At 50.0% G+C, this 14,802-nt stretch overlaps 1 protein-coding gene across 1 annotated transcript; it reads left to right on the forward strand.

Moving 5' to 3' along the window:
* The first annotated feature begins 3,435 nt into the window (after window positions 1–3,435).
* Window positions 3,436–12,727, forward strand: PRKRIP1 (PRKR interacting protein 1). Its single transcript, XM_075440384.1, has 6 exons — window positions 3,436–3,577; window positions 4,702–4,780; window positions 6,194–6,294; window positions 7,063–7,148; window positions 9,007–9,074; window positions 11,446–12,727. The coding sequence occupies exons 1-6, from the start codon at window positions 3,458–3,460 to the stop codon at window positions 11,559–11,561; spliced, it is 570 nt and encodes a 189-aa protein (XP_075296499.1). The 5' UTR covers window positions 3,436–3,457; the 3' UTR covers window positions 11,562–12,727.
* Window positions 12,728–14,802: the final 2,075 nt, after the last annotated feature.

The raw sequence follows: 14,802 nt of genomic DNA on the forward strand, positions 1-14,802 counted from the left end.
AGGGAGGACACTGTCATGTCCTATGTGTGCAGACCTCGCTGCTGCCTGGAGGCAGCTGGGGCCAGGCTCAGACTGCCTCTGCCCAACGGAGTGCACCGAGAACAGAGGAGAGGGGTATTTTTCTCACTGTTGAATAGAAGGAGGTGGAGGACAGGTCCAGGCTGCACAGGGCAGGGTTTCCTCTCCTCCCAGTCTGTTATTTTCTTTGGGTTGTCACTGCTGCAAGCGGTAATGCCTCCATCCCCGAAGCAGCGCAGGTAATGGTGCCTGAGCAGCAGTGAAGATGGACCTGCCTTCCCAAAGGCCCATGCCAACATCTCCTGGCAGCCGAGCTCCCCGCAGCATGTCGTTCCCTCTCCTCTGCCTTTGTCTCTCCTGGGAGACAGTGCCTCACACCCTGCCGTTGTCTTGCTAGCGTGCTCTCTTCTGCTGAGGATCCCCCGGGAAAACTGGTACGTTGTCTCAGACGGTACTGTCACAGCTAAGCAGCGTGACAGACACGGCTTCCAGACGCAGCTAGCACATGGCTTTTGGGGGGGGGGAGTGTGGAGGGAGCTGCTCAGCTCTGTGATCAGGCCCACGGTTGCACCATGAACCATTCACAAAAACATTCCCTTCCCAAAAGGCCCCAGAGCCTGTTCACTGGTCCTGGAGAGCTGATCCCTCAGGAGCTGGGGAGGTGACGGCCCCTCCGGAGGGACCCCTCCTTCACTGCCCCAAAGGCAGGCACTGAGGGCTGCTCCTCCTGCCTCACCGCAAGCCGTTCACACCTCGGCATATTAGCAAATTGACTAATTAAGGCATTAATCTTGCTGGAAAACATGCTTTCCTTTCACAGGGTTCCTGGGAGGGCAGGGGCAGGACGCAACAGCCCTTTGCATTTGATGAGATCTAGTTGTGGAACAGGGGGAAAGCAGCCTCAGCGCCTCGGCCGGGCTGGACTGCGTGCCAGCGATGCCCTCTGCGCGGGGACGGAGCAGGACTGGTCTGCAGGGGTGCTGGCACTCAGCTGCACCCTGGCAGGTCTATGAAGAGGGCGAAAAGGTGAAGGAATTTCAGCAGCGCAGCCTCCCACGTTTCTCATGGGTGTTTGAGCTGTCCACAGCTGCTCCTGCCTGCCTGACATGCAGGGTCTTTCTCAGCAAAGGCTTACAGTGCTTCTGGAAGGATCCTTTTGGTAGGAAAACTCCTCAGAACGCCTTTGCTCTGAAGCACAAATGAGCTGCTTGGATACAGCTCAGGGAGCTGAATGTTGTGTTCGGTTTGCACTGAACTATGAAAACACTTCCCTGTCCTAATGCAAACCCCCTGTCCCCAGTAAGCCCAGTTCTGCCCAGATCCCAGCCCAGCACTCTGATTTTGTGGGCTTTCTATTTTTTAATAGCATGATGAAATACTTCCTTTTTTTTTTATGACCCAGGTAATAGTCTTGTCCCCCCTCCCCAGATACATCTTAAAAGTAACATGTGCATAATACACCAAGAGTCTGCACTAATTCCCTAGACTTGTAGTCTGAGGGTGAGATGCTCCCAGGTCTCTTTCCCCACCCTGTTTGCATGGGCTCTGTCGGACAACAGGCGACTGCCTGCTGCTTCCCAGGGCTGTCAGTTGTCGCTGGCACAAGCCCTGCCTTGGGCAAGAGAATCGAGCTGCCCAGCTGCTCCCCGCAGCCCTCAGGCTGTCGCAGTGCCTGCAGGCACGGCTGCCGGTCTGCCTTGCTCTCGCGGGGACTGGCACGAGAGCGCTGAGACCTGACAGCTCATCACTCACACCCCCGCTTTTGGAAGCTGTGTTTTGGAGAGGTGGCCATGGCAGCAAGGAGGGAGAAAGAAGGTGACACCTTACAGGCTAGTGAGCTAAACTGGCCTGTGTTGTGCTCAGGACTCAGCAGAGCAGAGGGAAGAGGAAATTCAATCGATTTGGGGCAACTCTGCTTCTAAAAGCCATTCTGCAGTGACCAAGAGGGGACAGGGGCAAGTACGTGCCCCAGCCTCCGCAAAGGGAGCTGTGTCCCTGGTAGGGGCTGAGTACAGGCTGGCACTATCTGTTTTCCATCCCGGTGGGCTGAAGCGGACCCAAGGCTGGGAGAGCTGCCGGCACAGGAGCTCGTGAGCTGGCAGACAGCATGGGGGAAGCTGTTTGTGTGGCTCCAGCCAGGGCTGCGACTGCAAGGACGCCTTCCAGGGCCAGCGCGGCCAGCTGGGAACTCAGCCAACACTAAATTCACACCATTCTTTTACAAATCAGGTTGGTAAGACAAACACGAGACATAAACTAGTGCGATTTCCATAGCAACCTCAGTAGAGCTTGAAAAGTCTTTTGTAAACATAGGGCTGAACCTGAGGATCAGCTCCAATTTTCTTCACGGAAGGGGGAAGAGCATGGGGGGCTTAATAAATTCAGGTCATACAAATGACCCATAAATCTCAGGAGGAACCATTCCCAACCTCTCCGTTCCCCTTTCTGTCACCCTCTCCACATGCACAGCACGAAGCTGTCTGAAACTCGGAGCCCAGCTTGGGTAAGCTACCAACTTGGTCACTCCAGCTTATCTCCACGCACGACACAAAGGCTCGTGCCCCTCTTCCATTGCAGCTGACCTTTACCAGCTAATTCTCTGACGCACGCACGGCCCGAGCACATGCCATCCCATTTCTGTCGGGCCGCAGCAGCCCCACAAGCAATCTGGCTTGCGGAGGGAGCCTGTGTCGCAGCCAGCTCCGGCTCCTCTTTCCCCGCTCATGGCTTGCTCCGGCCCCATCGGACAAGCGTGGGTCCGGGCGTAGAAGCCCACAGCTGGTCCAGGCACCGCTCCTGCGAAGCCCAGGAGTGGATATGAGCGCAGACGGCACCGTGTCCCCCCGCCACTGGCCTGCAAGGCCGTGCCGTGGGAATGGCGCTGCCGTCCATCGCCGTCAGCGGACAATGCCCGCGGGCAGCGCTGGGGAATCACCCAAGTGACACGGACAGATGGCGGGGGCAGCCTGCCGCCGAGGCACCGGGCAGCCCCGCATCGCTGACGCCGTCACGGGGAAGGGATTTGGCAGGGCCGAGGGTTGCCAGGGCGAAACGCGCTGGGTTTTCACCCTCCTCGGGGCTCTGCTGCCGGGGCCGAGATGCCGGAGCTGCCCTGCGAACGGCCCCCGCGGGGGAGAACGTGGGTGGGGGGGCAGGAGAAACCCGAGCTCCAGCACACGGGAAGCGGGGCACACCGCTGCGGCAGGAGCCGGCTTCAGCCCCCGCCAAGGCCGCTCCGGGGCCCGCGGCCACCCCCCGGCCGCTGCCCGCTTTCCCCTGCCGGCCGCCGGGGACTGTTGGCCCGCCACACGCCCGCTTCCCCGCAGCAGCCCCTCACGCACCACGCCGCCCCCTCAGCTCCCCTAAGCCCCGCCCCGCAGCGCGGGCGAGTCGTGCGCTGTGACGTGCCGGCGGGGCGGGGCGCGGCGGCGGGTGGAAGATGGCGGCTCCCTCGGCCCCGCGGCCGCCCCGGCCCCGCAAGGAGCCGCAGCCGCTCGTCATCCCGCGGAGCGCAGCGGAGGAGCAGCGCCTCCGCCTCGAGCGGCTGATGAGGAACCCGGTGAGGGGACGGGGGGCCGGTGCCGAGCCCCCACGGCGTGTCTGGGGGAGAGGGGCCCGCCCCGCCCTGCCTCCCGCCCCGCTCCGTGAGGGGAGGCGGACCGAGCCCCCGCTTCCCCTGCCGCGGGCTCTGTGAGGGGAGAGGGGCCGCACCACCACTCCCCCCCCGGGTTCGTGAGGGGAGAGGGACGGAGCCTCATCTCCCTCAGGCTCTGTGAGGGGAGAGGGGCCGCACCGCCCCCCCGCCCCCGGGCTCTGTGAGGGGAGAGGGGCCGCCCCCCGCCGCCCCCGGGCTCTGTCAGGGGAGAGGGGCCGACCCCCTGCTTCCTCCGCTCCCATTTTCTGAGAGGAGAGGGAAGGAGCCCCTGGGCTCTGTGAGGGGAGAGGAGCTGAACCCCCCTTCCTCCTCCCCGGGTCCATGAGGGGAGCGGGACTGACAGCCCCCACACACACCGGCTTGCCTTGAGGGGAGAGGGACCCCTCTTCCCCAGGGCACCGTGAGGGGAGAGGCCCTCTCTGGGGACCCCGGGGGCGGGACTGGCCCCTCAGCGCTCTGCCCGCTGGTTTTAACTGGGGGCGGGAGCGTGGCCCCGGTTTCTGTGTTTTGATCCTGCGGAGGAGGTTTGCTGGGTGGAGACTCTCGCCCTCCCTCTGGGTGTGCTGGAGGAAGCCGAGACCGCGTTCTTCCTCTGACCTTGCACCATGTGTTCTCCCTTCCCTGGTCCTCCCTGTCCTCCATAGACCTGGCATGGAAGGCGCACAAATGTCTTTCATTGCTTCCCAGGCTACCAGTAGTGGGAGTATACTCGGTTTCTGCGAGCGGAGGTGCTGCCTTGCTTCCTTCTAGTCCCCATACCGAAAAGAAGCACAGATGCTCCTAATCCTCCTGGGTTCTGCTGACCTGCAGGCCTGAATGCGAGGGAAGGAGAGGATACGCTCCGGTTCTCGTGTTCTGCCTGCTCCTAATCCCTATGCATGAAGAAATCACTACAGCCGTGCTCCTTCTGAGATCTGTCAGCTGATGGAAGAGGCTGTGGTCAGACATACACCGCCTTTCAACAGTGTGCTAAAATTGCAGGCGTTGCTCCTAGCGGATACTGATGACCGGTTGGTTTGTTCTTGCAGGAAAAGACTGTACCAATTCCTGAAAAACTGAACGAATGGGCGCCACGACCTCCCCCGGAGTTCGTTAGAGATGTGATGGGTAAAGATACTGTTCTTCAGATAACTCTAGGGTCAGAAACTTAGAAAAGTGCTCAACAGAAAAGGCGGTTTTCTGTTGTTGCCCATTTTGCTGGAGAGGAGAGGTATGAAATGTGCTTCAGGAGTTGCTTTTCCAAGTTTTGTGTGGTTCTCGGGTTCCACTTTTCTGCTTGTTGTCAGAACGCAAAGCGACCAATGCCCGTGGAGTGCATGCAGTGAAATAAGCTGCTGCTCTGGTGATGGCAGGTAAATGACGATGAGTAAATCTGACCTTTCCACCGATCTGAGAGTGCTCTGGAAACTAAAAATTATGAAATCCCTCTTTTGACTGCTTTGAGTCTGAATCTCAAGCAGTGAGAAGCAGCCATGTGCAGCGGATACGATTGTAGGTGGTCAGGTAGGAAGCTGTCAGCTGTGCAAAGAACCTGACCCAAAAATTCTGCTTATGCTTTACTTGTACCTGCAGGAATTAAATGTAGTAGTTGTGGTAGAAGTTTCATCTGCGTGTAGAAGTCCTGTTTTTCTGTGGGACCTTCGTCCTTATTAATGATCATTTCTAGAGGCTGACGTGTTCTTATTTCAGAATAATTGATCTTAGACTAAAGCTTTTACACGCTTCTGAATAAACTGTTCTGTTTATTGTATTTCCCTCATGGCTTTTTCAAATAGCTTTGCCGTGTGCTTGAGTTGAACTGTCTTATTTTTCTGGGAGCACCTGACATGCTGGGACTCTGTTGGTGTCAGGAGCACCCCTATTGCAGTCCCAGCTGCCATGTTTTAATTACTAGGTGTCTTCTTTGAGGCATGTCTTTGTGTGCTTTGCATTGAGAAATGGCTCAGGAAAGAGGAAGAGAATGGAGTGTGAAGTTGAAAGCTCCTGTGAGACTTCAGCACGCAGACTGATGCCAGTAAGAGAGAGCTATAGGGATTTCATTTATGAAGAAACGGTCAAAAACTGTCAGTGGTACCTGTCTTGTATGGGAAAGTATAATATGGTGGGGTTTATCGCCTTTCTGTTGACCTTTATTTTTGATATGAGATGCTGAAATTTAGTGAGAAGCAGCCTCAGTAGGATGTTTTATCTCACCTCTGCTGATAAGAGGATGGGGTGTGCATTTGATTTCTAGTTCTTTTACTACCTCCATGCCCAGCTAAGACTGGATTCTCTGTAGGGGAGTAATTGACCCGTAGAAACTGCAGCGAACCATAAGTGTATGGTTTTGCAGCTTGCTTTGGCTTTTGATTGTGAGTGATTTGAGCTTATATAGAATGGTGACAGACTCTGTGTGTTGTTAATAGATTTTCATCTTGCAGTGCCCTTTCACGTGTGCTGTCCCTCAGCATCTAGCTGTAGTCATTTGTGAGCATCTGGTATACACTGTTTTCTAGCAGACTAACTCTTTCTTTATTGTAGGTTCCAGCGCTGGAGCTGGAAGTGGGGAGTTTCACGTGTACCGGCATCTTCGTCGGCGAGAGTACCAGAGGCAAGATTTCATGGATGCCATGGCTGAGAAGGTCAGCAGGACTCTTTATACTCTTTTTTTCCCCTGGCTATTTGATGTTCATTGCAAATCTTTTTTCTTTTAAAGTCATGTACAGATAATTCATTTCCAAACCACCCCTTATCAGAGGGAAAATGTATAAATATGTGGTATGTGGCGTCTTTGTCAGTGCTAAAACATTTGGTGCTTTGTGTCAGACATGCTCCATCGTCTCTGTTCGCTGGGGTCCTAGCACACAGTAAGACTGCACGTGAATATTTGTGTTCTCAGGTTGGACTGAAAATGCTTTAAAAACTGGAAAACCCTAATACGACTGTCTTGCACAGACAAAATCAAAGCAAGTGCCTGTGCGCAGGGTCTGGATCTCTCTCTTTCGAGTCTTGGTCGAGTAGAATAGCACCTCTTTCAGAGAGCATTATTGTGGTATTCTCTCAGCTGAGATGAGTCCTTTGATCCGTACGTTAAATGTCTGTGTCTCAAATTATTCTCTTGCTTTTACTGAAACATTCTTTAGACAGAAGCCTGACTTCCCTCATCTGTTTTGATGAGGATTCCTCCCTCTAAAGGCTTCAATGTTTGGCTCAGGCTGCAGGTTAAAAATGCTGCCTGTACAGAGGTCATCCGTAGCAATATGGCTTTTGTGTAAAGAAGTAGCCAGACAAAATCTGGCAAAGCTCCCTTCTGTATTTTGCTAAAAGACTTCTCTCTAAAAGGACATGACTTTGAAAGGAAGTATTTTAATTTAGAATGTGACCAAAGTATGACGTGTGATCAATTACAGCAAAGACTAGATGAGGAATTCCAGAAGAAACTGGAGAGGAATAAGATGATTGCAGAAGAGCAAACAGCAAAACGCAGAAGGAAGCGGTAAGGGCAGATTGTTCCCAGGAGGCTTGACATGGAAACCCTCATGCCCCGGGCCTCATCTGTATCTGCATGCTTTGGATAAATGCTATCATTCTGTGTCTACATCTATCAGCTGAGAAGTCTGGCTGTGGAAATTAATTTTGTTAATGTCATTGTTTGGTTTCTAAGGGCAGCTGTAAACTTGACAGGCTTTGCTGGCATGGTTTATTTTCCGTGCCGTCGCTAGCAGGATAACTTCTGACTGGTTCAGCAGTTTTTGCTGACACGGTGGTGTAGACTGCAACATGTCTCACTGCATATTTATTGTAACAATGTCAGGAAAGGCTTGTGTGTACATCTGGCTTAAATAAATATCTGAAACAGCTGACACCAAGCAGCTCAAGAGCAAAAATGGGTGCTGCTTGATGAGTGTACATATGGGTTTGGACTAGCAGAGTGTGGTGGGGCCTGATGCTGTTCTCTATGTGCCATCAGTGTGACTAGTCCAGTTTGGTCTGTGAATACTGAAAAGGCCGCTGGTGGGTGCAGTATTGTTAAAACCAGTAGCTGCTTTTACCTACCTCAGTGAGATGTCCGACAGGTCAAGCCTACTGAATTAGACAGAAAAATTAAAAAATATTAAATCCATCCTTCCCTAAGTTTTAGACAAAGTGAAGTGGTTACAAGATTGATGCTCTCAAGAAATAGTCTGAGAATTGTAATGCAGTGATACCAGAATTTAAATTCCACAGTCTGTGTACACCATACCTTTCGGAAATAGCAGGGTATCACAGCTCAGCTCTTTCAGAGGGTCTGACCCTGAGCAGTCTTTCTCTTGCTTCTTTGAGAATGAGGGTTTTGCATCTTGTAGCTGAGAGCTGCTGCTGAAAGGCCTGTGCCGAGTGACTCACAAGCATATTAGCACAAAAGCACAGAACACAAACACTGTTGCCATCTTACTTTAATTTAGTGCGGTCCAACAGATGGCCAGCAAGTCGGATCTGGCCTGTTGCCTTTTCCCTGGCTGAGATGGAGAACAACTGTTCAAACAGCAAATGCTGCCTAAACACTCCCAACACCTCCTTGCCCCCCTTCATCCGTAGAGGAGTCTAATGGTGTTGGTCCAAAGTGGCTTTGCCCTTTCGAAGCCCCTCTCACTTTCCTCACCTCACTTTCTGTTGTGTCCTGACCTAACAGGTACAGTACTTGGCCCTCTGTTTCAAGAGAATTCTTGTATGGTGTTGAAAGGGGAACACGAGTCCCAGATCGCTCTGCCCTGTGTCTGCTGTTAGACTGCCTGGTTACCTTTGCTAGGCAAATAGAACTGGGTCGTACAAACTGAAATTCCCTCTTACCCCTAACGTTAGTCCTAGGGCCCAACATATTAAGTACAGCCAGAGATGAAGGTCAAAGCACACTGCGTTATTTTTTTCAGTTAAAGTTTATGTTATTGGTGATCACTTGATTTTTTTTTTTTTTTCTCCACCCAGTGTTCAGTTCCAGCAGTCTGGGTTTTGACGCCGTTTTCTCTTTTTAGTTTTTAAGCTAGGTAGCTAAAATGTAGGGGCAGTTTCATTTTTGTCCCTTCTGTGTTCCTGGAGATTCTTATATATATAGTTTTGGTTGCAGTGGAGTCATGGAAGAGACTTTTAAAAAAAAAAATCAATTAGACTGAAAACAACATAGAAAAGTTTCTGTTGCTCATGTGTCTTAAGTTTGCTCTCGCTGAATTTTCAGTTGAGGCTAAATTCCAATTGAACTTCTCTTCTGAAGTCTGTTTTTCCAAGATGGCTGTAATATGTCCTTTATCAGTGTATGACTGTGCAGAAGTGTTACAATGTTGGATTTGCATAAGAGTCTTGTCGTCTTTGCTTTATAGCCAGAAGTTAAAAGAGAAGAAACTGCAAGCTAAGAAAAATAAACTTGAACAAAAGAAGGAGGAAAAAGGTCAGTGAAATTTAGTTTTCTCAAGACTTAGTTCTGTTCCCTAGTTGAAGCCTAGAAAGGTTTGTCCCACCCCCTGCCCCAATCGTTCTTGATATATGGATAAGAAGACTGAGCCGTAAGTTTGTTATTTTAGCTAATGTTTCAAAAGTGCTCTTTGAAAGAGATTTAATCTTATAAATAACTTGGCTGTTTGTGAGTAGTTTGCCTTAATTAGGGGAAATTTTGGACAGCAAACATTGGAATCCAGGTTTGTTGATTGTGGATGTTCTGCCCCAGCTATTCTGACAAACTGCAGATTTAGAACATCTTCTGGTAAAAAAGGCAATATTGTTAAAGGCTTTTCTTTTTTTAAGTGTATTTTGAATGTGTATGGTAAAGCAGGTGGAAAATATGCCCAGCTTGGACAGCAAGACACTGAGTTATGATTTTGTGTGTAAGAAACTGAGCCACGTTGGTGCCATCTATTCCACATGACTATTTTATTTCACATAGAAGTAAACGTGAAGACCTGACTGCCTCTGTTCTCCTGCAGCCTTGAAAAATAATGTTCAGCAATGTCAGCGTAACTGTTTGTTTAAGCTTTTGAATACTTGTTGCTTCCTTTCAGTGAGTATATTTTAACTTAGTCTTTCAAATAGTTGTTCTTTGTGAATTAGCACACTGCTTTGTGGATAAGCACACAAGTCTGCAGTAATTCTTGGTCTTAAAGTTACTACAGTTCCTTATAATTGTGCTAGAACAGTGACTTGTCTGACAGTTCCACCTTATTTCTGCTTGCTTTTCAAAATTGGGTCTGTTTCAGCTGAACCATTGCCAGCCTGCCATATAAACATGAGAGGACAAATTAATCATTAGGTTAATTTTACTTGTGACAGCAAGTGAATGTAGTAGGGTGAGGTTTTTTGGTGTTTTGTTTTAGCTCTGTTTTTTTTGAAGCCACTCATCTATGAACTGTGACTGGGGGGAGAATTCAAGTATGAGTCAACATAATTTTGTTCACTTTGAGTGAACAAAACAGAATACCCATCCCTTTAGGGAGTGGCTGGGAGAGTGGGGAGCTGGATCGGGGACTGGCACTGTGCTGCGGGACTGCCGTGTGCCGATTGTTGGGCTGGACTGGTTTTGTTTGGCGCAAGTCAGTCATCTTCTGGAAGCCAGAATCCAAACTCCCCTGTCTTTAGAATGGTTCTTAACTCTTTACAGTTTGTGGTTCTCTATTTAAAAATAAATAAATAAATAAAATCAGTGGAGATAGAAGCTACTGAGAGCCATCTTTAGTCTACTGTGAACAGGCTTGCCTTTTTCTAGTTTTGTGTGCCCTGGGTTGAGATCTGAGCATTTTTTCTAAATGAAGTGAAATGTGTTTGTTGGATGTGGCAGGCAAGCATTTATCTTCCTTTTTGGATGAATAAATAAAACCTCTGAGCTGCCATCTTTCACCTTTGTTGTAGCAAACCCATTGAGAATAAAGGTTGGCACTAAATAAGGTCAGCTGTTGAAGTTGCATTATTATACAGACCACTAATAAAAAATGAAAGTACAGAACTTCACCACGTGGTGGCATCAAACCACAGATCCTAAATCCTACGTGGAACTGGTCAGAGCATGAGCTGTGATTTGGTCTGAGAAACAGTAAAGGCACAGGGGCTACTGAAGCAGAAGAATGGCTGTTAGATTCAGGTCTCACTTTATGCCGTGCCTATTTTCCATTATCTGTTATTTAATTTCCAGTAGGAGTTTTCTGATCTTTTAACAGGCTTCACGAGTTTTCTGTGACCCTTGTTAATCTTACACATATCTTAACAAGTTCCTATACTTGCAGCATACCAAATAGTCTGTGAAAGTTCATGGCACCTCGTGGAGTTCCTGTAAACTTGGACAGGCGTAAAAATACACTGAGCCTTGCCTGTGGCTTCCCAGTGCCAGCATTCTTTAACAGTACTCTGTGATACCCCAAAGTACATGCCGACATGCAGAGGTGAGACTGGGAATCAGATAATCTATCGCTTTAGCATTTGACTACCTCTGTTTGAAAAAATGTTCAATAGGAGGTGGAGTTGTTTAATGATGGACTCGGCACAGTGGTGCCGCTGGAGGTAAAGGAATACTGCTCCAAGGGAGAATTTGATATTCTGAGCTCTGCATCGCTCGGTAGAATTAATATAACCTGATAAATGCTTCCTCAGTATCTGGGACTACTTTGTTACGAGATATTTAACAAAGAAGACACATGGGAATATGTTATCCTTTTGTACTAATTAGCGTGACCCAGTACACGTTTGCTTAGCACCTGAGACTATTTTGTTGTGAAATACATAACAAGGGAGATGCATGGGAATATGTTATCGGTTCATATTGTTTGTGTCTTTAGAACCTGATCAATCTCAAGAGCGAGTCAGCAGCGAGGATGAGGAGGAGGATAGCAAGGAGGAGGAAGAGAAGGAAGACGATGCTGAGGAGCCAAGTTTTGTGATGGGAAGAGGATGAGGCCTTCCAGGGACAGCTGGAAACACTGTTCATTGCTTTATATTCAGGAGCATGAAAGTCTTTCATCTCAGCCAAGCAGAACCCATTGGCGTATGTTGTATCTGCTTAACGGTGAATGACCTTCACGTCACAGGCCCAAGAGCTATTGATAGAGAAATGCCAAATAAGAGATTTTTTCTTAATTGCTTGTATAACTGCTGTGCAGTCTGCTCTAAGTTTGCTCCAAAGAGTCAGCCATAAGTCTCTGTGACCCTAGAGTTCTTTCTAATGTGGCCCAGAGTGTTTTTCTGTCTGAAAGCTGAAACATATCCATTACCATTTAAGGAAAATACTACTGTGAGGGCTACGTATTCTACTTATGTCAAAGCTGGTACCAGTGGGATACATGAATCTAAGGAAAGAGTTTAATCTAAAGCAGAAAAGTGGTCTGTAGCCAGACTCTCCGGCACTGTGAGTGTTCTGAATTTGGGGTTTTGTATGGGGTCATCTCTAACCCAAAGAAATCAGTTTATGTTGCTAGACAAGTTCTATAGATTTTTAGGCAGGATCCCTTTTTTATTGCTAAAACTTTCCATATTACTTTTCTTCCAAGTTTTTTAAATGAATAAAGGGGATGTGTTGGATTGTTCTGTCTTTTTTTTTTTTTTTTCTTGAAGAGGATTTCAGTAAAGAGATGCTTGCAGTGCTGCAGGAAGGGACAAAAAGACCAAGTGATGTGGCGCACATGAAAATATGGAAAAAGGTGTTAGCTGCATTTCGTTTACTTTTTGCTTTTGGATTGGAACAATATCTTTTCCAAAAGATTATGTCTGTGAAGCCTCCAGATCCTGTGGCTGAAAGGCTTGGAATGGAATGGTTTTGCTTGTGTTCCGCTTCATGTAATGACACTTGCCTTTCTGCTTGAGCTCTCTGCATTGAACTTTGGGTTCCCTGGTAGGAATCATAACATCCATGTATATATTTACTTATTGGTGCTTAAATGAAAAGCATATGTGGCTGTGGTTTAATTTGTAACTGAAGTTGTTGTCTTTTCAGTGTATCTTTAATTAGAAGTGCCTGCTATCCTTCAGACATGCTCATCCTCGGACCTCAGCATCCAGAATGTGGTGCTACTTCTTCTCAAGCCTTTGTTAATGCCAAATTATTTAAAGCAAAAACAATAAAAAGGGAGAATCGCTTTTTAGATTTAGCTTTTGTTGAACAGTGCGGCCAGAAATCCTGCATTTTTGTCTGAGCTGGCTTTATGTGACGGCTTCTCAGTGGTATTACTGTGGCGGCAGGGAAGCAGATGTGACCAAGTGCAAGTGACGCTTGTGTTTCGTTCCCCTGTACTTACCCAAAGACTTTAGAGCTGGATAACTGCTGAGCTGCAGGGTCCGTGTCCCCACCACCCCCTGGGTTAGAGATCCGCACGGACTTGGTTCTCTGCTTAATCTCCGTAGAGGCAGGTGCTGCAGAGTAAGTTGTGACCGTGTTTCATTCTCTAGCGCTTAAGATGCAGAATGGATGTGCTGCAGTTGTTGGCATTTTCCCCGTGGAGAGCTGAGTTATGAAAATTGCTTCACCCGAGTCCTGCTTAGGGCAGGTGAGCCCTGCTGACACGTCTGTGTCATAGGATGAGCCATGGAAACGTTGCGATGTTTCTGAGCTTTTGCGGACGGAGAAGTGAGAGTCTCGCAAACAAACAAAGGCTGCTGTGCCCCTGAGCTTGTCAGGCTTTTGAGCTCAATAAGCACGTGCTGTTTTGCATGAAGCAGAGCAGATGTTGCTGCATGAGGACACACTTCTCTCCGTTGTGAGGAAGGTGGACTTGAGTTGTTGTTGGTGAAGTAAACGAATGCTGGTTGTGTGGCCTTAAGGCGCCATCGTTACCCATGCCGAATTATTCATGCCCTTCATTTTCTAGGAACGTGAAGTTTGTAGGTGAAATCCACAAAAGGCCAAGAGAAGGTGTTGCTGAAGGTGGTGTCTGCCTTATGGTCTGTCTTGCTGGGGTGGCTGAACGTAGCAGTAGGAGCTGTGTTTGGTGGGTGTTGCTACGAATTCTGAAGAACACTGTGCCATGTTGTGGTTGTTCATCAGTACTGCGTCTCCCAGAATACAGAGGCGCTCCAGAGCCAGCGTTTGAAGGGATGTTTCTTGGTTAAGGCAAAATGCAAGTACTCGGTGACCTCAAAACGGGGAAAGCATCATCCGTGGAGCAGAAAAAGGGAGGGCGCTCCCGTGCATAGTAAAATGAGGAACAGTTCTACAATTGCTTCCTGTCCCAAATACGGCACCCAAAAGGCAGTAATAACGTGAAGGCTTTAAACTGCCAAGGCGTCTGACCTGCTTACGTTAAATTCTTGCTCTGGATTCTTTCCTAGAGGAGTCCCTCTCCTTTCTCTGGTGGAGGTTCATCTGCAGGGGTGAAAGTTTGCTGCTGCTCCAGTTCCGCGTGCGTTCCTGCGAGCGTGGGACCCCGAGGGGCTGCGGCGGAGCAGAGGGACTCGTGATCTCAGAGGTGGAACACACGCTCAGGGTAACAACGTGCTGCTCTTTTTGGTCAGTTTTCAGGATTTTTTTTTCCCTTTTATCTTTTCCCTTCCCTAGGCCAAAGTGAATTCAGGAAAACGGGATCACGGCACGATAAAGCTGACCCGTTGTGCCGCCTTCCGGCATCTCCCCTGTTTGCAGGGAAGCAGCCCCCTCCTCTCCCCGTCCGTCTGTCCCTGCCCTTGCTCCTCCGAGCAGCTCAGGCAGGATTTCCCGCTGAGTCAGCAGAGCGGGACCGGGGCGCGGCCCCGCTCCCGGGGACCCCCAGCTCGGCGGGGGCACGCGGCGGCACCGCCTTCCGACCTCCGTGAGCTCTGTCATTAACAACCGTAGTAAAAGCACCGGCCCGTCCCCGCGGGCACGGCCAGAGGCCCGCACCCGGTGTCGGTTCGACCCGGAGCTGCAGAGCTGATCGGTCCCGAGGGATGCGCGTTCGCACCGCGGCTGCGGCCCGGCGTGCCCTTCCTCCGTAACCGCTAAGGACGCCCCCTGGCTCGGGGCCGAGCGGAGCCCCCCGCTCCGGAGCTGGGCAGCCCCCGGTGTTCGACGCTGCGCGGCGGCGGACCTGGCCCCGCCCCTGGCCCCGCCCCACCGCCACCGCCCAATGAAGCGGCGGTCACGTGGGGCGGCCGCCCGCCCACCCCCTCCATTTCCTGCGGGTCACGTGGCGGGTGCCCGGCGTTGCCTTGGCAGCGGCGGAGGCGGC

The sequence above is a fragment of the Opisthocomus hoazin genome, chromosome 20 (genome assembly GCF_030867145.1).
Source record: "Opisthocomus hoazin isolate bOpiHoa1 chromosome 20, bOpiHoa1.hap1, whole genome shotgun sequence".
NCBI lineage: Eukaryota > Metazoa > Chordata > Aves > Opisthocomiformes > Opisthocomidae > Opisthocomus > Opisthocomus hoazin.